General features: G+C 34.3%; 2 protein-coding genes across 2 annotated transcripts; both read right to left on the reverse strand.

Annotated features, from left to right (window-relative positions):
• Positions 1 to 3,907: 3,907 nt before the first annotated feature.
• On the reverse strand, positions 3,908 to 6,563 carry LOC128216168 (metabotropic glutamate receptor 8-like). The gene is made up of 2 exons (XM_052922746.1): positions 6,162 to 6,563; positions 3,908 to 3,949 (listed from the first exon to the last, which is right to left on the reverse strand). The coding sequence occupies exons 1-2, from the start codon at positions 6,561 to 6,563 to the stop codon at positions 3,908 to 3,910; spliced, it is 444 nt and encodes a 147-aa protein (XP_052778706.1).
• Positions 6,564 to 19,708: 13,145 nt separating this feature from the next.
• Positions 19,709 to 25,305, reverse strand: LOC128217632 (translocon-associated protein subunit delta-like). The gene is made up of 6 exons (XM_052924899.1): positions 25,175 to 25,305; positions 24,086 to 24,204; positions 23,337 to 23,417; positions 22,469 to 22,558; positions 21,865 to 21,930; positions 19,709 to 20,730 (listed from the first exon to the last, which is right to left on the reverse strand). The coding sequence occupies exons 1-6, from the start codon at positions 25,236 to 25,238 to the stop codon at positions 20,623 to 20,625; spliced, it is 528 nt and encodes a 175-aa protein (XP_052780859.1). The 5' UTR covers positions 25,239 to 25,305; the 3' UTR covers positions 19,709 to 20,622.
• Between the last annotated feature and the right edge of the window lie 24 nt (positions 25,306 to 25,329).

The raw sequence follows: 25,329 nt of genomic DNA on the forward strand, positions 1-25,329 counted from the left end.
CCCCACAATGGTGTTTAAACGTAACAGAATAAACACCATACAAACACTAAACGAAAGATGCACATCCGAACAAGTGAACACACATTTATACAAATATCGAAAATACCGTCTTCGCTTGTGGAAATAATGTAGACATTACCTGGGGTTAAACCATTTTGTAAGCGTTAAATCTCACATTTGTTCAGACATTTATCCATGAAGTGAAATACGTGATCAAACAGACACAAGCAAAGGTCAAACTATACTGAAATATTAAAGCAATAACTTGTGTATTTAGTATCGGGGCTTCGTCTTGGAACGGTCAATGAAGGTAACTAAGGAATTCACTATGAATCTAAGCATTTCCAAGAATGATAGTTTAGCCTAACATGTTTAGAAATCTAGATGTTTAGGAATTGGGAATTGTTTGACTTCATTAATTAATTATCCGAATCAAAAGGTTGTATGATCGTTACATCAGTTCGTATAATTTGGTTAATATAAAACTTTCGCTTATTGAAAAAAGTTTAAGCAAATTTAGTGAAAAATGCATCTAATAACTGAATAATTGCTTAGTATTCAAGCAAATGCTAATACAGCTAGTGATATAACAGGAAGTTGGTATCTGTCCATTTATTGCCAACAAAGCATTGAATATGTCTGATATAACAAACCGTTTCATTGCGATAAAAACAATACTAGACAAAGAGAGATATTACCACTATAATTTAAAATCGCTGATTCTTTCAATGTTTAGAATTAGAACAAAAATAAACTAATTGCATGTGAGTCAAGAAGATTACCTATAATTTATATTCTTAAAAGGTCGATTAAAATGGGAACGGCTCTCCGTAAGCAGATCGATCGCGCCATCATTTATTCATCCAAAGTCAGTTATTAATTGATAGTGGCATGTACAAAAATATTACACAATAAAATATGGCTTTATACTGCTTATATCCTTTCCACAGTTGTCTCGAAATACAAGAAGTATTCTTAACAGCGCTGTAGGTTGTGATTGAAATTAGATATAAGGATTGTTGCTTTGAACATTTATTTCTAAAGTATGCGGAATATTGGTTTTATACTGTTCATCATTCAGTAAAACTCAAGGAATGACACTGCAAATTGTTTCCTATTTTGAAACATCATTTAATAGTTCCCGAACACAAGTGATTGATACGCAAGTGTCAAAGGGGCTAGACACCAGGCCCCAATTTCTCGAAACTTCTTAAGCACAACAGGGTTAAATTGCTTATTTCAGATAGCCAAAATTCATACTTAAATTGAAATAAAAAATGGTTTGTTGTATTTATTATATAAGATAATTCGCAAATAATTGAAAAACAAAGATAGTAAGCTTAGCTTAATCCTAATATAAGGGACTTAAGAAGTTTCGAGAAATTGGGGCCAGATGTTCCAAATATCGGCAAATTAGTATTTCCTCAAAACAAGCCTAGAATTGTCAATGCGAGCTATTTGTTAGTACCGACGCTATTCTTTTAACTTACTGGGAGTTACGTTGTAGACAACCGTAGTAAATTTCGGTTTATACAAATGCGCAAAAACTGCGAAAGATGCATGTGTTGGAAGCGATGTGATACATCAGTAAGTAAGATTCAATGCGTTGTACACAACGATGACAAATTTGACTAGTTTTTTACTCTTTTTTTTCTTGTAGTTGGATCATCTGATGTTTAGTCAATTTAACGTTCACTTCAGTCGCGTTAATTAGGAGCTGACACAATAAATGTCTTTGTCAGTCTGAGTAAATCACAAATAAAATGTATAATCTGTAATGTCTTGTCAGTCTTGTTTTGCTCCTTGTTACCGTTATTTTTAAAGTTAGCAACGGTATGGCATTTCCTTCGAAGGAAGTGATACTATGATAGAGTTGTTTAGTTCTCAGTTTTTTTTTGTTTACAACAAAACAAACATGTATGCTTAATTAGAATATATGTATTTTATCTCTTGGTAATGCATTAAATGCAAAAAATGGTACATACAATGCAATTTATTAAAATAATAAGCAGTTCATGGATAGCTCAAAAACAGTCGGGAATTTCCATCACATGGTAATTAACCATTGTGACATATAGCCAATAAAAAATCAAATTCAATTTACTATATATTATCCTCATATCATGCCAAGCACAAGACAGATAGAGTTTGAATATATTTGAGGTTAAAAGAGCAAAATATATTTGGAATTAAAGACCAAGTGTATAACCTCGGTGGACTTATGCGGTTTTATGTCCATTTCTCGGAAAATACACTTCAGCACTGATCATGTGACAAAATAAATACAAATGGTTAAAGTTTAAAAGTTAAAAGTCTTGGATGATCTTATCTCCATATTCGGAGTGGGTTTAACCAATGGTCTCTTAATGTTAAGCCATTTGTGTGTCATATAATATTACATTGGGTTAATTTATGTTTAAGGGTATAGAATTAGATTTTTTCACATCAAAATGATGCATTGTTTGGACTGACAATGAATCCAAGTTTAAACTTAAAAGTTATTCATCTCAATATCCCTGCATTTCAGTTAAGCATACATTGGCTCATTTCGATAAACTAATGAATCCAGTCCCAAGTCACGGGTCTGAAAAATGAGGTCTTGGTAAAGGTCCAGTCTATCTGGGTCACGGTTAATGCGATATAGCAGGCGTTGAATGCCCGCTTTACGCTTCATATCGCCGCAATTCTCACCGTTCTGACCTTTTTTGCTGCATAAACAACCGCCAACTTGTATGCGTCCGTCTAGGTTACAAATCATTTATTCCAGTGGATTGTTGAAAATAAAAGACAACCAAAAAGGTTATTATTACACTTTGGAAAAAATCCTTGATTATATTACATATTTCTGAATGGAATGTGTCATCAAGTCACCCATTCTGTTTTAATATAATTCTTTTTTGTAAAATATTGAAATGTTTTAAATTTCACATGACTGTTTTCACAAACTTCCGTATTTGATTTCGTCCATGTTGACAGCAACGTTTCCTAAGTCAATAAACGTACACGTTACGCATTCTATTAAAAAGAGTATTCGGCCAATATTTACTGGAAAGTAATCGGATATTATACCGCATATTCAATAATATAAGTTTTCTATTCATTTTCAAAATACTTTCCCCAATGAAAAATATGTTCCTATAAGTGCATGGAACATAACTTTTAGAAAACTACATTACAGTAAAATGAATGCATCGTCAATTTAATTCACACAGGGCTTGATCGCGTGCATTGTCCGTGTACTCTATCTAAAATATCTATTGCGTGCATTGCTATGTCAATGGACAAAAATAACAATGTCACTTTTTATTGACGTCTTCTAATCCTTCCAACACTGTTTCGAATCGCAGTTTAATGACGTGTCTTGACGCATAATGCTCATTTTAACGAATCCGTTTCGATTATCCCGACGGAAACCACACTCATGGAGACATTTTAGCACCTGGCTGAAACGATGACGGCGGCCCTGGTATACGGTCAAATAGATATAGATCAGAGGTAAGTACACTGCGTGTGTGTGTGTGTGTGTGTGTGTGTGTGTGTGTGTGTGTGTGTGTGTGCGCGCGCGTTTTAAAGATGACCATGAATGTGTTAATGGTTCTCTATGTGAAAATAAGGTGAGTACACTGACCAAACCTATCACTATATTTCTGTTGGTAGGACGACTTTCTTACATTGAGATGTCCAATCGTTGTTGATAACTGATATCGTCCTTACATTACGCTAGCATCATGTGTTGAACAGTTAGATCCTTAAGCTGATGATTTATGCTTATTAAATTGGATTTTTCTAGTGACCAAACATAACTAAAGACATCATCAAGATGTACGGAATAATCCGTTAATGAGAAAGATACATTTCTAAGGTTTCTTAATGCTCATAAATCACGTGATATACAAGGTAAAAATAATTAAGCCCTGTACCTGGAGTGATGCACATCCACAGACACCGCCTGGACACAGAAATGGTAAATTTAAACAATATTTATCAAAGATATATGTTTTGATTTCATTCTAGTATTTAGGTTGGGTTGAGCGATGCTACGAAGTTCTTGTTTCATTCAAAGCTTCTTTTCCCAAATATCAAACAATTATATCAGCTATACACAACGTTGCGTATGTGGAAATATGAATGATTACGCGTTAGGCTCGTGTTGATCTGACCGTTGACCTACATCAATACATTCCACGTATAGATTGGTAATGCCCATGATTCAGGAAATGAATATACTTGAGATTGTCAAAAGATATTACCGAAAATGGAAATATATCTGCGCTATAAAATATCGTAATCATTATTATTCCATAATATGTTGTGTTTTTTATCAATAACACGTTGCGATTATAAGTGAATTATCATCAGTCGTAAATGTTTTCTTTCGACAATGCAAAATATGACAGATGATATCCAAATTGTATATGTACACCAGAATATGATATTCACAGTATCATAACACTGCCATCTTTACGTGACGTAAAAGCTCACACCTTTATATAAGATTTTCTATTCAGTATCAATCAATACATACAACGATTTGAACTATGATTCAACCTACATGTATATGACAAATGACAAATGACAGCGTCGACTGGAGACAAGAATAGGTAATGATAATAAATGGTGAAATAAAAATAGTTTTTTTACGAGCAAATGTTCTAAAACAAAGCCATAAAGTCAGTATTAAACACCTTTGCGAAAAACATTCTTGTCAGTCGGGCAAAGGCTCTCCGAAACCGAATGTATCGCACTCGTTCCAAGTCAACAATAAATTGGATGTGGCCAATACAATAATATTCCCGAATATACGATGAAGTAGCTTCTCTTTTCATTCAAATATTGTCTTTACATGCATATAAAGGGGATTACGTCGCGACAACTGGACATAAAGGTTGTGGTTTTCCAAACCTACTTTCAAGTGTATGCATGACATTGGTTATATACTTTTAATCTTTCATTAAAATGCATGAACTCACACAGCCAATTGGTACGTAGTATTTCCTGTCGAGAAAAGAGGTTCAAAAGTTCAAAAAGACGGGTGTTTAAGGCGCAGATGTTTGAGTTAATGAGTATCGCCATTCTTGTAAAAATAAAAATGGTTAAAGGGACTTCTTTTCCGGTTTTTAGCAACTCAATAGAACAATCTTCCATCTGAAAATAATTTGAGGCGCTCCTAGTACCTCCTATAGCATTTAGATGTGATATATAGTTTGGAATAAGCCGAGTAAGACGTCTTTCTTATGCTTTAAATTTACATTAATATTTACATTAGTGTTAAAATGAGCTTGGAAATAATCGCGACTTTTCGAAAAGTAAATCACCTGTCGACTCACCATGTGGTATATACAGGCAGCCAATGAAAATAAATGGCGGTCACTTTTATGCACATATCATGCCAAGCTATGGCTTTAAGGAGGGAAGGCATTTAAATGAGTTTTAAATTTGTTATGCAATTTTGTCGTTCACATATAAATTCAAATATATTCTACATCGCCGCTTTTAATCAGGCTGATCGAAAATCTATTTAGTGGACAGGGAGGTAATTAAGGTAAAAAGAATATTTGAAAATTCAGAGAAAAGGTGAAATATCATTGAGCTATACTTAAAGTGAATTGTGGAAGAAATAACTATTCTAATGATGGGCTTTCAATAATTGTTTATTGGTCCGGTAAAAATGGATTTCCAGCAGGCAAGTAATAACTAGTCTGAGATGAAAATAGGATAATACCGACTTCTCTGCTTCGCTTTCATTTGGCAGTAAAATTACAATACTATGGGTTCCTTTTTTATTTTAAAGACCCGGTAAAATCAATAATCAATTGTAGATTTATTAACGGTTGTCCGTCCTTATAGAAGTTGTATACAGGAGATCGACCTATACACAATTTGGCTCCCTTACCCCATACAGACGACAATAAGGAAATGGCATATTCAATGAAACCGCAGTGCAGGTTAAACACAACGACGCGGTAGAATATTCTACGATCAGGGTCACGTGATGGCAAAACTTATATGACGATCAAAAATATTCATTTAGAAGAACCCTAGCGGTCATCTACTTCAACAAGAGTGGAGCTGAAATACTTTTGATACTTTTTTATGCGATTTGAATGAGAATGGTGCACATGCTTTATATAAATTATACATTTTAAAATTAATACACATACCTTGAATAAACGGAGAATGTTAGCTACCATAATGGACACTGTGCTCGCTGCAGCCCCGATCACACCAGAAACAGGCTTCAGTTGGATGTATTTTGGAGCCTGACCGTCATTGCATTTGTAATCCGCATGGTCAGTGGTCGTCATTTGGGCTTTGATAAAATCCATGCATTGCTCTAACGCGTATGTGTCAAAACTACAAGTATCCAAGATGTGGACGCCAATTTTTAGACCTGGCAGTATATCAGGGTCACGGTTAATGCTGTCTACTGCAAATAACATCGCTTCCAGACGTTGAATGCCCTTTTCACGCTTGATATCACCGCAATTCGCACCATTCTGACCTTTTTCGTGCATCGGGAAAAGCCCTCCAAATATTATGTCTCCGTCAAGACGAAGTTTCATATCATCTATTCCGACTGATTGATGAAAATAAAAGACAACCATAAAGGTTTTTATTACACGGAGGTAATAGTCCATCATTATTTTAAAGTTTTCTGACGGAACATGTGCTATAAAATCGCATTTTCTGTATTCATGACTGTTTTCGTTAAATATTGAAATGTATTCTCTATGAAATTAAGTTGAAAGGGATCAATTGGGTATATGCTTGATATTAAAAAAAGGAAAAATGGAGTTAACAGTTAAAAAGACTTCAAATTAAAATTCCCATAGGCAACTCCATATGAGGAAAAACTTTGGCTGATATTCATCCCAATATTATGTTATTACTTTACATTATATCACTACTATATTATATTACTATATCAGCACGTCCAATTAATTTTCTTTTTCCTTTAAACACTTTCGGGTGGTAAAATATGTATAATAAACTTTAGTAAAATACGTTACAGTTACATGAAATCACTGTCAATTAAAATCCCGCAAGTCATAACAGTGCGTTCATTTTCCTGCTACATTATTTCCAATAATTCTTGCGTGCATTGCTATGTCAACGGACGAGAATAGCAATGTGTTTATCTCTCGATGCCTTCCATTTATTCCAGAATTAACGGTAATCCTTAAAATATTACGTCGAATAACAATTTAATGGCATTCCTCAACGCGACGTATATTCTCGACTCTGCTGAAATTTAAGGTTCCCTGCGCAAAGCAGCATGTCGCGATTGAAATGTCCCATCGGAAACAGAGCTAACAGGGATATAAGCGTCTGGGTTAGGCGTTGACAGTGGTATTGAATTGCTGGAATAGATCGAAAATCAGTTGGTGTTTTCTTTATACCGGTTTACTTTTCATGCCAAATGATATTATTGCGCTGTGTTTATACTACCAAGTGTTTGTTCGGTTCGTTAAATTCTGTGTAAATATGAGTTCGAGTTTTACTGAATGTTCCAATGCAGAAGTCCCATCCTATATCGGTAAAGTTTTTTTGATGCGTGCGTGGTCTGTTCATGGTGTTTGTTGTAGTACGTTCGTGTCTCTCGTTCAGTGCTGTACATTGTGTTTCTAATCAGGGATTTTATTTGAATATTTAACTATAAGGCTTGTCCCTGTAGTTTTTATTATACTATTAAATGGTCGAGAAATTCGTCATCAATTGAAAGTTTTATAGTAACTTAGTACCTGTGTTTGGCACTATAAAATACCGACAGAAATATTACTAATTTATATTCTCTCAATTGAAAGCTATTTTATAATGAATAAAATTGAAAATAAAAACGTATCGACCGAAGAAATATTTTAACTGTGTACATTTTGACAACGAATGTAGTTATTTCTAACTAATATTTCGTATTTTGAATAGTCGTTTACGGGCTTGATCATAAAATGTTAAGGATGTTGTTAAAACAAACAATGCACAGAAGGAAATGGTCTTCTGAAAGGCCTCGTTTAAGGAATTTTTGGCATGATAGGTTACACACCACCATTGTTATTCCCTATATAATTCAATGTATAATTATAATTTTTAGACAACATTTAAAGGCATTTCGAGCGAATGCAGGCTATGATAACTACATATATTCCTAAAGTACAAGCTTTAAATTACCTTTTAAGCCAATAAAAAAGGGGGGTCAAGTTATTCCTAAGAAAAATCACTCCACTTGAAAAACAAACTCTAAAAATTGCACCATCCGCCATGACAGTTCTTCCAAAATGACCTTTCAACTATAGGGCAGCGGTTTATGCTTTAATCTCTACTCTCAATGATAAATCAAGCAAGAATAGATACTTAAGGTTTAAAAGTTTGAGGAATAATGATATTTTTTATTTACAGTGTATTGAGCATGCGAAAACATGTCTATCAGTCATAAGAACATTTTTTTATTATTGAGAATTTTCCACACAACGGAAGTACATATGACGTAATGGTGTCGTCATTCCTGATAATCCCCTGCTGTGCAAATCCTGCTAATTGCACCGGTGTCACAGTAGGGGCCAATTTCCTGTGTTTTTGTTTATGTGGCTCAGGGTCATTTAGGGTCCATTTTTATAAAAACAATAGCATTCATAAGTATTTGAGTAGCAATAATCTGAGTTCACATGAAAGCTATATCACATACATAGAGACAAGGAAGCTGTAAATGTTTAGCTCTTAACCCTGTCCTTATCCTCTTGTTGGTATACGTGTGTGTTAATTGCCAGATACAACAGTAAACCATAAATCACTCAGTGCCTCTTGGAACTGATTGTATGTGCTCAATGTAAACACTGTCCAAAATCTAGAGGTCTCCGTATTTTCAAGGTCGATACATTGCGGCAAACAGTTTCCATAAGACGTTGATTTACACTAATTCTAAGGAATGTAAGTTCCCCTCGCCAGAATTTGATCCAGATATATGGAATAATGTGTCTAGTAAAAGGTTTTAATCTTCTTGAAGCTCATAAATCAAGTGTTCTTATCTTATTATACTAAGGACTATTGATGACAGTGGTGCCTTTTCGGTGGTTAATTTGAACATAGTTGTGTATTATAACCATGACAAATCCACTGTTTTTCAAAACAGCACATCAGCAGTTTAACCCGTGTCATTCGCACACACTGCTTGGAAGAAATATAAATAATTTTATTTCAGAAATGATGTCATTAATTAAGGAAACAATGGCAAGATCAATTAAATATCATTCTTTAAAGAAATACAAGCGTGAAATCAAAACAAAATGTGTTTGTTTCAGTGTAGGATAATATATATATTTGACATGATATTGTCACGTCTAAATTTGGAAACTGCCATTCAGTTTTGCTTCCTACTAACAAAAACAAGAAGCGTAATCGTAGCCTTCATAAAGGGGCAAATTACACCAATTCGGAAGTGCCTAGTCATTGCTAAATGCCTTATTCCTTTTAATTAAGACATGATTTGTGATTCAATCATGCATGGTTATACCATCTCAGACTATTTGCTACCTTTTATATTTATAAGTCTTGATAGTGAATGATTTGTGATTTCAAAAACAGGCTAACATGCAGGATCTACTTGGTCGACATTTAATTGTTACATTTTCACCGCATTGTTCGTCCTCGTACACCGGATATTGTCATTTTACCGAATACACAGTGGTTACGTTCAACTAATTTTATTTTTCTTAGAAAGAAACGTAACTTTTTCTAACGTTGTTTAATGTTTAGTACACAAGTGGATCTCCCCATATATGGTGTTGGGGGTCATGAAGCACTAGAAATCAGTGTAATATTGCATGCAAATTTAGATACTCAGCAAATGGGTACCAGTCCAGTTTCCTAAAAACATAGTCTATATTCTAAAGGCAGACAAAAACTAGGATCCGTTTCATATTCAAATAACAAACATCAAAGCTGAAAATATCTTGATAAACAAAAATAAGTAGTTATTTTAGTACAACAAATCAGAGGTTGGAAACAACAACAACTTGAACAAAAGCTTATCCTCTAGCAATGACCCATTTTCGTTCAGATGAGCAAGCTCTGGAAAATAAGAAGTTTGGAGATAAAAACAAAATGTTGTTAAACTGTTTATAAACCAAATCAAACAAATGGCGTTTTTAGATGTAGTAAGAGCACGTGGGTGTCTAGTCATTGAGTATATATATAAACACGATTTAGCTCATGATATTGACGATTATATGTATACTACTCCCTCTAATATCTGTTAAACAAACATTCGGACATCGATTAACTACTTGTTTAAAAAATCTAGCTAATTGTTAACGGAAATATTTTATTATTATGCTTCCCGCTAAATTGTATCTGTTTACTCGCAAACTGTTTGAATGCTAAAGGCATAATTGCCAGAATGCATTATAGTTGTTGTTGCTGTTGTTGTTGTTGTTTTCCAAATACATGTTTAAATCTGACTTTTTGATGTTCGCTGTCAGTTTGTGAGTCCCTCAAGTTATGTACAAACATGAGCGCATAAGGTGTGTCCATTACAGACAACAGTGTGCATACTCTCTCTCTCTATACTGAAGTTAGTATATAGTAGCGTACATGAATAAAGGAAGTATTGATAGTAGATGAATGGGGGAAGTATGGACAGTACAGGAATAAAGGAAGTATAGATAGTAGATAAATAAAGGAATTATGGACCATTGATGTAAAAAGGAAGTATGGACAGTACAGAAATAAAGGCAGTATGGTCAGTAGAGGAATCAAGGAAGTATGGACAGTAGAGGAATAAAGGAAGTATGGACAGTAGAGGAATAAAGTGAGTATGGACAGTAGAGGAATAAAGGAAGTATGGACGGTACAGGAATAAAGGAAGTATAGACAGTAGATGAACAAGAGCGGTCACAGACAGCTATATCCCCCGCCTCATGGGGGCATTTTTTGTAACGAAAGCCAATCAATGGTAAGGGTAGTTTCTCAGGAACAAAAAAAAATGCGTTAAATTAAGAAAGGGCAATAACTCTTTCAAAAAAGGTCAAATTGCAAAAGCCTGACAATATGCGCCGCGTCACTACATAGTCATCAAACTGTAAAAGTTTGGTAGAAATCGCATGAAAAACGTAAGAGGAGTTGCGAAGAAACCAATTTAAAATGTAAAAAAGGGCAATAACTCTTTCAAAAATGGCCGAATCGCGAAAGCCCGACAATATGAGCTGCGTCACTACATAGTCATCAATCTGTCAAAGTTTGGTAGAAATCGCATGAAAAACAAAAGAGGAGTTGCGAAGAAACCAATTTTAAATGTAAAATAAACAAAGGGCTATAACTCTTTCAAAAAAGGTCGAATCAGGAAAGCCAGGCAATATGCACTGCTTCACTTTATGTTCATCAATCTGTGAAAGTTTGGTAGAAATCACATGAAAAACATTAGAGGAGTTGAGAAGAAACCAATTTAAATGTAAAATAAGCAAAGGGCAATAACTCTTTCAAAAATGCTCAAATCAGGAAAGCCCGACACTATGCGCTGCTCCACTTAATGATCATCAATCTGTGAAAGTTTGGTAGAAATCACATGAAAAACGTAAGAGGATTTGCGAAGAAACCAATTTTAAATGTAAAATAAGCAAAGGGCAATAACTCTTTCAAAAATGCTCAAATCAGGAAAGCCCGACACAATGCGCTGCTCCACTTAATGATCATCAATCTGTGAAAGTTTGGTAGAAATCACATGAAAAACGTAAGAGGAGTTGCGAAGAAACCAATTTTAAATGTAAAATAAGCAACGGGCAATAACTCTTTCAAAAATGGTCGAATCGGGAAAGCCCGACAATATGCGCTGCTTCACTTTATGATCATCAATCTGTGAAAGTTTGGTAGAAATCACACGAAAAACATTAGAGGAGTTGCGAAGAAATCAATTTTAATGTAAAATAAGCAAAGGGCAATAACTCTTTAAAAAATGGTCAAATCAGGAAAGCCCGACAATATGCACTGCTTCACTTTATGATCATCAATCTGTGAAAGCTTGGTAGAAATCGCATAAAAAACGTAAGAGGAGTTGCGAAGAAACCAATTTTAAATGTAAAATAGGCAAAGGGCAATAACTCTTTTAAAAAAAGGTCGAATCAGGAAAGCCAGGCAATATGCACTGCTTCACTTTATGATCATCAATCTGTGAAAGTTTGGTAGATTTCACATGAAAAACATTAGAGGAGTTGAGAAGAAACTAATTTAAATGTAAAATAAACAAAGGGCAATAACTCTTTCAAAAATGCTCAAATCAGAAAAGCCCGACAATATGCGCTGCTCCACTTTATGATCATCAATCTGTGAAAGTTTGGTAGAAATCACATGAAAAACATTAGAGGAGTTGCGAAGAAATCAATTTAAATGTAAAATAAGCAAAGGGCAATAACTCTTTAAAAAATGGTCAAATCAGGAAAGCCCGACAATATGCACTGCTTCACTTTATGATCATCAATCTGTGAAAGCTTGGTAGAAATCGCATAAAAAACGTAAGAGGAGTTGCGAAGAAACCAATTTTAAATGTAAAATAGGCAAAGGGCAATAACTCTTTTAAAAAAAGGTCTAATCAGGAAAGCCAGGCAATATGCACTGCTTCACTTTATGATCATCAATCTGTGAAAGTTTGGTAGATTTCACATGAAAAACATTAGAGGAGTTGAGAAGAAACTAATTTAAATGTAAAATAAACAAAGGGCAATAACTCTTTCAAAAATGCTCAAATCAGAAAAGCCCGACAATATGCGCTGCTCCACTTTATGATCATCAATCTGTGAAAGTTTGGTAGAAATCACATGAAAAACGTAAGAGGAGTTGCGAAGAAACCAATTTTAAATGTAAAATAAGCATAGGGCAATAACTCTTTCAAAAATGGTCGAATCGGGAAAGCCCGACAATATGCGCTGCTTCACTTTATGATCATCAATCTGTGAAAGTTTGGTAGAAATCACATGAAAAACGTAAGAGAAGTTGCGAAGAAACCAATTTGAAATGTAAAATAAACAAAGGGCTATAACTCTTTCAAAAATGGTTGAATCGCAAAAGCCCGACAATATGCGCTGCTTCACTATATGATCATCAATCTGTGAAAGTTTGGTAGAAATCGCATGAGAAATGTAAGAGGAGATGCAAAGAAATGAATGTGGGACGGACGGACGGACGGACGGACGGACGCACGCACGCACGCACGCACACACACACGGAATCGCGCCTACCATTACTATATACCCTCGCCTTTTCAAGGCGGGGGATAATAAAAGGAAGTATGAACAGTAGAGGAATAAAGTGAGTATTGACAGTAGAGGAATAAAGGAAGTATGGACAGCAGATGAATTAAGGAAGTATGGATATTAGATGAATAAAAGGAAGAATGGACAGTCGGGGAATAAAGTGAATATTTACAGTAGAGGAATAAAGGAAGTATGAACAGTAGTTGAATAAAGAAAATATGGACAGTAGCGGGATATAGAACGTATGGACAGTAGATGAATAAAGGAAGTAGAGACAGTAGGGAAATAAAGGAATTGTGGAGAGTAGCGGAAAAGGGAAGTATGGATAGTAGCGAATACAGAACGTATTGACAGTAGATAATGAAGGACGTATAGACAGTAGAGGAATAAAGGAAGTATGGATAGTAGCGAATACAGAACGCATTGACAGTAGATAATGAAGGACGTATAGACAGTAGAGGAATAAAGGAAGTATGGATAGTAGCGGAATAATGGAAGTATGGATGTTGTAACATTATTTTGTTATTCGTTCTTAAAAACCACAGAAAAAGGCAGTATTTTTAATAATTACTAATGGGACTAATCTAAAAATTGCTACTTATTTGATTTGATGAATTTCTCTATATCATAGTTGCATTCACGTGTTAAAATTCGTCATCAATTGAAAGTTTTATGGTAACTTGGTATCGGTGTTTGGCACTTAAGAATGCCGACACAAATATTACTAATTTATATTCTCTCAATTGAAAGCTCTTTTATAATGAATAAAATTGAAAATAAAAGCATCGACCGAAGAAATATTCGTAAAACGTTTTACAGCTCCGTCGCATGTCGAGGCCAAAACACACTGAATCCTTTGACTAACAAACGGATATATGAATCAGTCGTATTGTCCCGTGCACTTTATGGGACTGAACTCTGGTCAGAAGTCACCGTGACACAGTTACTTCCCCTAGAGACACTTCATCGTCAATGTATAAAGATGATACAGTCGGCTCCTAAACACGCCAGAACGGATGTAGTATTCAGCACATTAAAAGTGTACCCCATTATGAATCTCATTGATAAGCGCAAATTACTACTGCTTGGCCAATTATGCCGCCTCGATGAAAAATACACAGTCAAACAAATATTCGTAAACAGACTGCTTTCCTGCAAAATGTTCCCGATGAAAGCAACAGGCTTCATACCCGATATATTGTCGATATTGGGCAAATACAACCTGACACAACTTATAAACACTTACATCCAATCCGGACATTTCCCCAATGCGAATGCGTGGAAACGAACTGTTAAAGTCGCCATACAAACTACGATAGAGGACGAATGGAAGAAGCGTTTATCAACAGACAAAGACTTGGTTCTATTTAGTCAAGTACATAACACATACGACATATGCAACTTTTGGCATTTCAGCTCGCTAAATCCGTCATATAATGGGAGTTGCTCAAGAGCCTATAACTTAATGTGCAAACACTTCGAGCGACGCTATGATAGGATATGTTCGGGGTGCGGTCTTGTCTACTCATCATTTGCATTACATGTTATACTTTTTTGCCAATGTCATATAAAAATACGCACATGTTTATGGTTATATTTGGCAAAAGTGTTAGGTAATTGTCGATTCACACAGTTTTGTGCATTTGAACCTGAAGATCAGGTCATCTCGTTGTTCAATGGTTTGGTTGTCTTTGACTTAGATGATCACGTCCGTCTATGTTGTTTCAAGTATATACTTCGAACACTGTATAAGATGAATGCTTACTAAACACATTTAATTGAGTACATGATTTGTAACTCTAATTAATTGCAGTACTGTTTATAATCTATTTGCAATATAGACTTTATTTTATATAGCCTGTATATTAGAATCGATTTAAGTATGTGTATATATATTTGTATATAGTTAGATATATTTGATTGTAATTATTGCTCACTATTTACATATAATGTACATGTATGCTCTTCTTATAGGAGGAAATAAAGAATATATATAGTTATTTCTAACTCCTATTTCGTATTCTTAAAAACCAAAGAAAAAGGCAGCAATATCAATAATTACTGATGGGACTAATCTGAAAAATGCTACTTATTTGATTTTATGAATTTCTCTATATCATAGCAGCATTCACGTATTAAATAGCAGATGGAGACATCTTCAAAGAACTTCTTGCGATCATTTGCAGATTTCTTACGAACCATGCTCTTACTTTTGTCTGCTTACTATGATAGTCTTCTGAAGGGTTGAATATGTGTAAATTGCCTTGAGCAGGATAAGGTATGTCTTGAAACTCCAGTTCTTGACTTTATACTCTAGATCTAGCCTTTTTAGAATGAGATTAATGAATCTGTCAAAGCATTACCGTTGTAGCCATTTTAACACAGCCATTACTAGTAGCTCATAAACAATACAAAGAATAGTTGGCGTCCTCCTGTGACACCAGGGCAATAAACAAAGGGTGCACCGCTGGGAATAAAAAGCCGCACATTAAACAAGGTCCAAATGCGATGTCTTAGTCGTAAACCTAACGCTGATTAGGAGAGTTCGGATTCAAACGTAAAGTTACGGACAGAATCTAGACGATAAATGTTCTTACGATATTTTAACAGCTTACGCCCCAAACGAAGTTACGCCTACAAAGTAACGATCTTTATTGAAACGCAGCTTACGCCCCAAACGAAGTTACGCCTACAAAGTAACGATCTTTATTGAAACGCAGCTTACGCCCCAAACGAAGTTACGCCTACAAAGTAACGATCTTTATTGAAACGCAGCTTACGCCCCAAACGAAGTTACGCCTACAAAGTAACGATCTTTATTGAAACGCTGCTTACGCCCCAAACGAAGTTACACCTACAAAGTAACGATCTTTATTGAAACGCAGCTTACGCCCCAAACGAAGTTACGCCTACAAAGTAACTATCTTTATTGAAACGGGGCCCGCCTAGCCTTTAAACCTGAGCTATACAATGAGTTGTGTAGAGTTCTCTGTAGTGGCTTAATAATTAGTGTACATGAACTGTTGAAACGTTTCAATTTTTGGCCTTCGCCATCCACTTTTGCACTGTGGAAGGCCCTTAAAGAATCTACGTGTCGGTGTGTTGTTTTTGTAACAAGTTAGATAACAGAGATATACCAGTGGAAAAAGTAACTGTGCATGTCTGTGATATTTGATACGCAATGCGTTCGTCGACTAGGCCTCAATTAATTAAAAGTTGGCTTCGCCTTCCCCGATCCACATTTTGAGGGATTGGTCGATGGGTAGGTATTTTTATACTTCCTAACCCCTTAATTCCGTAATGAAAAATGAACACAAATACGACCATGGGAGAGGCTAAATCACTTTATGGATAGCTAGCAGTTCTTTTTGCGTTGAGTAAAGCCAAGCAAATTTCTGATTATTTTAGACCTTATTAAGAATAAAGTAGTACATCAATGGATCCCCGATACATATGCTGTCTTAATGAAACGACTTTTAAGAAATCATGTCTTTATTAAACACTGCTACTTCTGAGTTATTAAAAATCCAGTATTTTGCATTCAGTTACTTTTTCAGTTTGAAGTGCATGTTTCTCTAATAAGATGTATCTAGAAGTTTATCTTTGAGACTTTGTAGATAGAAACAAGAAGTAGTTGTTATGGCTGGTTTCTGGCTTAAAGTATCTGCATGTTGTGTCTGGTGTTAAATCATGATCAAGTCCGGCAGAAAATATTCTGTGGATGCATCAATTCTTGTAAGTTGTTAGTGCATTTTATAAATACATTTATCACACGCTATACCTTGATACTGGTTTAATACAACCATCACATTTTTTCTGTGTAACTCGTGTGCAATATAACAACATCACTCTGCATGTTTGTCAACAATTTAATTAGTCATACGCTAATTTCTAATTTGCTTTTAAAATAAATTTAATTTAAATGAAGTTGTTCATTTTTCATGGATATCATCTCAGTATTCATTCTACTTAAACACGGAATTAAAATGATCAGGATTTTTTTTAAATTCTTTTAAGAGTTCTACATTTTTGCAATGCATATAGCATGGGAAATAGCGTTGCCTCGTCAGTTATGTATTCGATTTATCTTCAGGGCAAGTAAACCAGGTCATCTTTCCTCATTATTACCGAAAAATGCATGTGTGGAAAAATAAACAGACACTGGTCAACATATAAATGCCAGCCGCTTAGCACTGGCACCGGATTTTCAAACTCAAACATTTTTTTTTAAATCAAAAAAAATCTTATAATTGCTTACTAAAAATTATAATACCGAATATGTAAAAAGATATTGAAAAATATTATTTTTTCAAATATGCACTTTGTACTGTATAATATACTAACATGGTATTGAACGCTTCTCTACCCGGGTCACGTAATCATCTTATTACTCAGTTCAAAAGAACTTCTGCAGATCGACAGTCATCGCAATCTAAGGACATGATATCCATCTTCAAAATAATCAACCTTAACCCGCGAAGAAATTCGCCGGTCATACGATTTTATTTTTACTTTATTCCCATTTTTCTGATTTCCTGGATTTTCTACCACCCTTGACTTCCGGTTTGTTGTTGTTTTTCGCTCAGTTTGTAACATGTGATTTGATTGGTCGAATGAAAAGGCGGCGTATTTAAATCTCAAATCGTTAACAAATTGAAACTCTAACATTTTGGCCCTTCTTCTCCGTTATCAAGCAAATCATGAATGAAAGTCCACATGAAATATGAATTTGCAATGATTCAATGCAATGGTTATACAGATTAAGGCATATTTATAACAGAAAACAACGGTCACTCTGCACTCAACATAACAATACATTTCCTATTTACGAGTTCACTGTATTGCTAAATTCTTACTGTTCGAAACGAAGTAAAATCGATAAATATAATGAAGAAACTTTGTTGTTCTTGGTATTTGAGTTACTAACCATTAACATCTATAGGGGAACGCACCTGGCACCCCCCCCCCCCCCCCCAAAAAAAAAAATATATATATATATATATATATATATTATTTCTTTTTTAAAATATAATAAATAAAATTAAAATAAATATATATTCCTATAATTGGATATTATTTTTCTAGAGATTCATCTTCTGATAACGTTTCCAATGTACTAGTCAAGAAGGGTGAGAGACTGGTTTGCTGGATTAAGATGTCTGCCTCCAATCCAAGAGTAATTTGGTTATATCCAACCTGGTGACAAATGGAACATTGTGATGAGGCTCTTGAACGTACACAGTACTGATTTCCAGGGGCGTATCTAGCCCTCTATTCATGTGGATTCATGATTGTGCTGGGGGGGGGGGGGGTATGAATATTTTGAAAACAATGGAGCAATCTGGTGTATTCTTGGCGTTCTTAGGTCCTTTAGTACTTGTAAATTGACAGTTTAAGGATAATAAACCAACAAATTTATTTTCTCAGCAGATCTTTTCTACAAAATAGCAAACAAATAAGGTTTGATAATGTGAACAACACTCAGATTGTCTGACAGAAGCTCAAGTCACTCAATGCGGAATTTAATGTCAAAGACTTCTCTGTGATTAACACTTGCGGTCCAAATATTACAGTTGTTCACACTTATTCGCGAAATGTCTCGCGGAGTTCATGGACCAATGAAATGAGCCGTTATAAAACCTTACTCTGAAACCGGAAATCAAGGGTGGTAGAAAATCAAGGAAAACAGAAAAATGGGAATAAAGTCAAAAAAAATCGTATGACCGGCGAATTTCTTCGCTGGTTAAGGTTGATTATTTTGAAGATGGATATCATGTCCTTAGATTGCGATGACTGTCAATCTGCAGAAGTTCTTTTGAACTGAGTAATAAGATGATTACGTGACACGGGTAGAGAAGCGTTCAATACCATGTTAGTATACAGTATTATGCAGTCAATATTTTTTTTACATATTCGGTATTATAATTTTTAGTAAGCAATTATAAGATTTTTTTGATTTTTTAAAAAATGTTTGAGTTTGAAAATCCGGTGCCAGTGCCGCTTAGTTACAAATTTCATGAGATCGTTGAATAAATTAAGATTGTGTATCATATGACAATTCGTGACAAATCCTATACCTATATATATATGTGGAGAGAAAGAGAGTGCGAACTCAGAAAAGATTTTTCAAGAAATGGTTTACGGTCCTATTATCATTCAACAAGAATAAAGTGCGTGTGTGGCATTTTGGCTTGTACCAATAGTTTTGATTGCAAAGCATCAACATGTAAAATGGTGCAGGTGGTCAAGCTGTCCAGCTCTCACCCTAGAGGTAGTGAGTAAAAAACGTGAGTAAAAAACGTGTCTCTTGGCCTTCCAGAAGGGACATCAATACTTTGTTCCGACCAGGAAATGATTTTCAGCTGCTAAAATCAGAATCAATAAACCTTAAGGTAAAACTTTATTTGTTGTATACAATAGATATTTGTTGAATTGAATGAAGATTTTTCGATATGAAGAAAGAAATTAACGCATTTACATAAAAATATTTTTATTTCACTTATTTCTGCATCTTCAATACATAAGTTACAACGACTAAACAAATTATATGCACACCATTCCTTCTGCAAGTTTTCACTGAGAATGCAGGCAAATTGAATGAGAGTATAACGTTCAGGGAACCGAAAAAAACTTCTAGAAGGAAGTAATAATTTCATTGGACGATTTTCCATAAAAATATCCACAAATAGAATTATTCTGCCCGAATTGTGAAAGTTGATTAGTTTTCTAGGGGTGCGGGATGACAAGGTTTTCGCAGCGCTAATGAAACATGGTTGTTTTTTATCTATAAAAACCACATCCAGACTTCATTTGCATACTGTTTTTCATATAAAAACACTGAACTCCAATATTATTTTTAGACACAAATCAAGCATACAAAAAGCTAGAAAATTAAAATAACCACAAAGTTTTCCACTCTCTCTAATGAAAATATAAATGTAAATAGGTTAATAGAGGAAGGAAAATGAGCTTGATTACAGAAATTAGAAAATCATTTGTCACTTTTCCAGTTCTAGGCACTTTGTTATTTCTTAATTTAATGTTATTGTTTTTTTTACACAAAATGCAAATTCAAAGCTATTAAATAAATATTGATTCAATATCTGACAAAAAAGGGGGTTATATTTGCATAATCCTTTAAAACATTGTTTGTAGCCCAATCAATTTCTTTTTATCAAAGTAGTTAAACACAATTACAAATACTTAAATGAAGATCTAGTGAAAAAAAACACTTAATAAGTATTTTATTTACATATTTAATGTTTTAAATAAAATTTGTAAACAGGTTTTGCATATTCAACCCTTTGAGTTTGAGCCATTGCAAACAATTCTTTTTAAAGATGGCCTAAAATTATTTAATTAAATGTCACTAAAGATGGTTTGCTTTTCAAGAAGACTGCAGGCTATTTCTTGCAGAGTAAGCCAGGAACCAGACAAGGACTGCTGTAGCAGTGGCTACAAGTTCGCTGGGTACCAGTGGGCCCTTCCATACACCCTGAAAACAAAACATAAATTAAATTGGTTACATTCTTTAATCTACAATAAAACTTCAAACAGACTTTATTCGGAACTATTTCATTTTAAGTTGTTCCATACATGCAAGAAAAGCTCATTGATTAATTTTGATAGAATTCTACCCTTCAATTTTAATTGTCATTTCATTTCAAACAGTGTGTACAATCATGCATTCATAAGGTCAAATAGTTTAATCTATTTATAGAATGTTTGTTTTAAAGCTGCACTCTCACAGATTGAACGTTTTGACAACTTTTTTATTTTTTATATTGGAACGAGCAATATTTTACGAAAATCTATGGAAGCCAGTTATATAAGACTGCTGACAAAAAAATTAGATCGCAGATTTTTATATTTAAGTTCAAAAATTGATGTTTTATGCATTTTTCTTAACCCGTTAGTAACGGTTTAAGCCATAAAACAATTATTTTCAAACAGAAATATGCAAATCTACAATCTGATTTTTTGTCAGCAATGTTATATCATTGGTTTACAGATATCTACGCAACAATTTGCTCTTTCAAAGACAAAAAATAAAAAAGTTGTAGACAGGGTAAATCTGTGAGAGTGCAGCTTTAACAAGGAAGCTGCAACAAATGCTAGGATGCTTGAAATCAAAAACAAAGAATGAGTTCCAAATAGCGACTATTTGACAAACTTCATTTCCTTTCTATTTTGTATATAAATTCATTTTTATTATACTTAATTTAAATAATAATTCCAAATGTCACCAAATCAATTAGAATATCAAACCAAGCAGTACATGGTTTTACCATCCTAACTTATAAATAGTTTGTTTTTTCTGATATCATAAATAGGATGTTGACGGGTCCAGTGGCTATGCATTGTTCTTAAAAGCACTGCAGAGCAAATGCTAACGCCAGTTTTATGCAAGAGGGCTTTACTATACATGTGTATATTGTCTCTTGCAATGTCTATACCAAGTTTCATTTTAATATTTTGAACAGTTTAAAGAGTAATGGCCAATGTTAAAATTTTGCATGACCTTGACATCGCTTCTAAAACACCACGAAGGCTCTGACAATTGCTGACATTTTCCTTCGAAAAAAGACAACTTGAAAAAATCAAAACAAAATCCAGAAATAATACTCACAGAGTGGCTGACGTTGATGGAGAAGATAGACTTGACAGATGATGTGCCCTCACTGCTTCTCTGGGCCTGGAAAATAAACATACCAATTTTAGGCCAACTGATTTAGAATTTGTTACACAGAGGCACTTTTTAACAAGCCATATAAGAGTTGCATATGTTCAGTACCATCCCGTCCTGTAATAAAATCACAAGGCAAACCCTTACAACATGTTAAAGGAATGGTACTTGCTACCAGCGCTTTTATCCACCTTATTTGTGAATGGCACAAAGCACCCTTAGAATTGTGAAAATGGCTACAAATGCCCAATATTGAGAATTGACCATAGTATATCTCAAACAAAGAAAAGCCCCCCTTTCAGCTATTAGATATCCTGGTTATGTGAAGCTTTCAAAAGGCCTCATTCAACCTATATATAGTTTTATGTCTAAATAAAAACAAAACATTTCCGAAGATGACCATGCCTCTTTTTGGTAAAAATCTAAGTCAACTTTATTAAGTTAATATCAAGTACCAGTAATCAATCATTTATTTCATAAAAGTCCAAAAACAATTAAGACTTTCAGCATTAATATTTTATGCAGCAAACTGCAACTGAGTGCATACCTTTCTCAAGTTGGAGAATCCATCTTCATCATAAAACTTTACATCATATGATCCAGATGGGAGGTTCTTGTTCTCATCGCTGAAGCTCACCTGAAATTCGGGTATTGTAAATCATTTTGCATTATATATAATGAATAAATCGATTAATAAAACTTCACACTGCACTAAATGCAAAGGCCATATGCTTGTAAAATTCCTGATGGTTTGCCATTTTGGGCATTTTTCATTACAAAAGAGTATTGACCATAAAATTTTCCATTAGGTCAGTGGATTGATTATTACAAATTGTTTTGCTCAGACTGAAACTAAGTATACTGGAGTCCATTATAAAATTGGAAATATTTCATTAAACATCATGAATTTCAATTTGGATTTATAATAACATCTTAAATGTAAAGGTAGTGAGTTTGAGAGTCATTACTGTTGACTGGTTACTTGAAATGTCCAGTAAAAATGCTCTAGTTTATGAAGTCTTTTTTCTATTTGGAGCCTAGTGCCTGTGGCCTATGATTTGTATCTAATATTTGGATATAAACAGCAGAATTTTTACTTCTAGTTCATGATATTATATGAAAGCATTATTATGTAATTATGTAAAAGCACCTTGTATATAATGAACCAGGTGTTCTAAACTTAATTTAAATCTGCTTCTGTCTTGAATGCATCTTTTGTATTCCCATGTTTCAAAACCATGGATCCTGAGCAAAAAAATAAGAGTTTTAACTTCTATGCAAAGTTAAATGCACAGATTACTTTATAAATATGCATGCTGCATATGCACCTGGCTTTTCAGGAATAACAATGAGTATAGGACTCGGAATGCTGAGCAAGACAAATCGTTGCAGTTGTATTTGGTATTGAAATTCACCTGATATGGATATTTTTCATTTTCTGCACTCCTTGTCACAGGAACGGTTTTTCCGTTGATATCTGCATACAGGGTCAAATCCTGGAAACATCAAATGCTGTAATAAATCTTTCACAACATGATACACATGCATAACTGCTTTAATATCCTGAGAATGGATTACGTGCATGTTTACCAAATTCCATAAAAAGAGTTGATTGGTAAAAATATATATTGAAATACATCAAAAGTGAATAAGCATATCTCTTAAATTAAAATGATACTAAATTACTAAGTATATCTTAAAGAAATCAATAAGGAACTCATTACTCAAATTATTCAAGAACTGCCAATATATTTCAAAGGTGTTTCTACTCTTAATATTTTTTTATTATAAATGTACAGAATAGCAGCAATATATTTGCAGGTGTGTTGACTTGGAACTCATGGTGCTATTAACAAACGTGACAGGAATTTTGATATTTGAACCATCACAAGTAGAAATTGGTCTAGTTATTTTTTTTAATAGTAAATTTTAGTCTTAATACCAAATATGCCTTCCATAAAAAAGCATTAAAATGTAAATGTCCTTGAAAGTGCCTATGACCTTTAAATCAAACTACACCATATCTGCTATATTTGTCTTAAATATGATACCTATTTCAGCCTGTTGCATTTATGTGATTAATAAAAGCAAATATTTGCCATTTTACTGTGTTGCCATTGACCTCAGCTAGAATCACTGACTCTATTTTAAGGGTCACTTGTACCTTGGCACCATTCTTGCAGGACAGCGAAAACTGGACAATAAACACTGTGTTGGTAGAACTGCTTGCTTCTGAAGTGGTGTATGTGCTCGACTTCACTGATGGGCTCGTACATACATCAGCTGAAATATTACAGCACAACCTTCTTTTCAAGAACAAGAGGAAGATTTCCATTTTTGTACAAGGTTATTTATAAGATCTAGGCCTACTTTTTGGCAGATATGCATCAATTTAGTTTCTTAGGTAATTTGTTTAACAAATGGATGATTCTCTTTGTACAGTATTTATTAGTCTGAATTGTAAGTTAACAGAAATAATTTCCAACCTGATTATCCTTTAACACTTGCAGAGGAGAAGACAAACAAAAGATTACTTGCAAGGTGCCCCTTTCGATACCACAAGTCCATGTAAATTTCTAATCATACATAATTTAATATCAACTTTGACTAGCTTGTCCTCAAAATTTCTCAGTTTTGATAACTCCAATGTGAATGCAAATTTAAATGTTAGTGTGTTGAGAGGTCAGGTGATTACTAAATATAACCCAAAAGGAAAAGTGTGGCAGCGCGCTGGGTTGACTTGAACATATGACTGCCAGAAGACTAGTAGCTCGCCCACAAATCAACTAAAATTGCCGGGCAGCTGGTTCGTGCCAACACACTACATGACAGACAGGGACAAGGGGAGGAAATAGACTCAAGAAAAAAAAACATACCAATAATACCATTGCAGAGAGCAGAAAAAGATACTTGTACATAATCCTCTCAGGTTTCTTTGGTCATTTATGCCCAGAAAACAGTCACTTTTAAGGACACCAAGAATTTTCATTTTCCCATCTCCAGGGGTGGCGTTTATACAAAACCTGCAAATTTTCTAAATCCCCTGAATGGGACCTTCGTAAATGATTTTCTTAAAGTCACGGGCAATTAGTCATTTTATGCAGCAAATACAAACAACTGTGCCTGAGATTGAGAACATATTTTGCCACGTTGACAAATCGACAATGAGGATTCTGGAACTTACAGCGAATGAATCTTTTAATATTTTAATAATCAGATTAAATGTTTGCATACTATTATACATAACACTTACCCAGCACCATGAATGGCGCAATGACAAGCATAAAAGCAAAAATTGTTTTGCCGGCGACTATCATCTTTCTTTTTTGTCCACGTCAAGGAAAAGGTTCGAGTAATCCGAAAAGTTATCGTGTTAACACGGCGAAGAATAAAACGGTCTGAAGCAGT

This window comes from Mya arenaria, chromosome 14 (genome assembly GCF_026914265.1).
Source record: "Mya arenaria isolate MELC-2E11 chromosome 14, ASM2691426v1".
NCBI classification, from domain to species: domain Eukaryota; kingdom Metazoa; phylum Mollusca; class Bivalvia; order Myida; family Myidae; genus Mya; species Mya arenaria.

Coding starts and splice junctions, on each gene's coding strand:
- LOC128216168 (XM_052922746.1), bottom strand. CDS start 6,563: ATGAAACTTCGTCTTGACGGAGACATAATATTTGGAGGGCTTTTCCCG. Junction 3,950..6,161: donor ACATTCTCCGTTTATTCAAG/GTATGTGTATTA, acceptor TTCTGTGTCCAG/GCGGTGTCTGTGGATGTGCA.
- LOC128217632 (XM_052924899.1), bottom strand. CDS start 25,238: ATGATAGTCGCCGGCAAAACAATTTTTGCTTTTATGCTTGTCATTGCG. Junction 24,205..25,174: donor TGCGCCATTCATGGTGCTGG/GTAAGTGTTATG, acceptor GTAATATTTCAG/CTGATGTATGTACGAGCCCA. Junction 23,418..24,085: donor CCTGCAAGAATGGTGCCAAG/GTACAAGTGACC, acceptor TGATGTTTCCAG/GATTTGACCCTGTATGCAGA.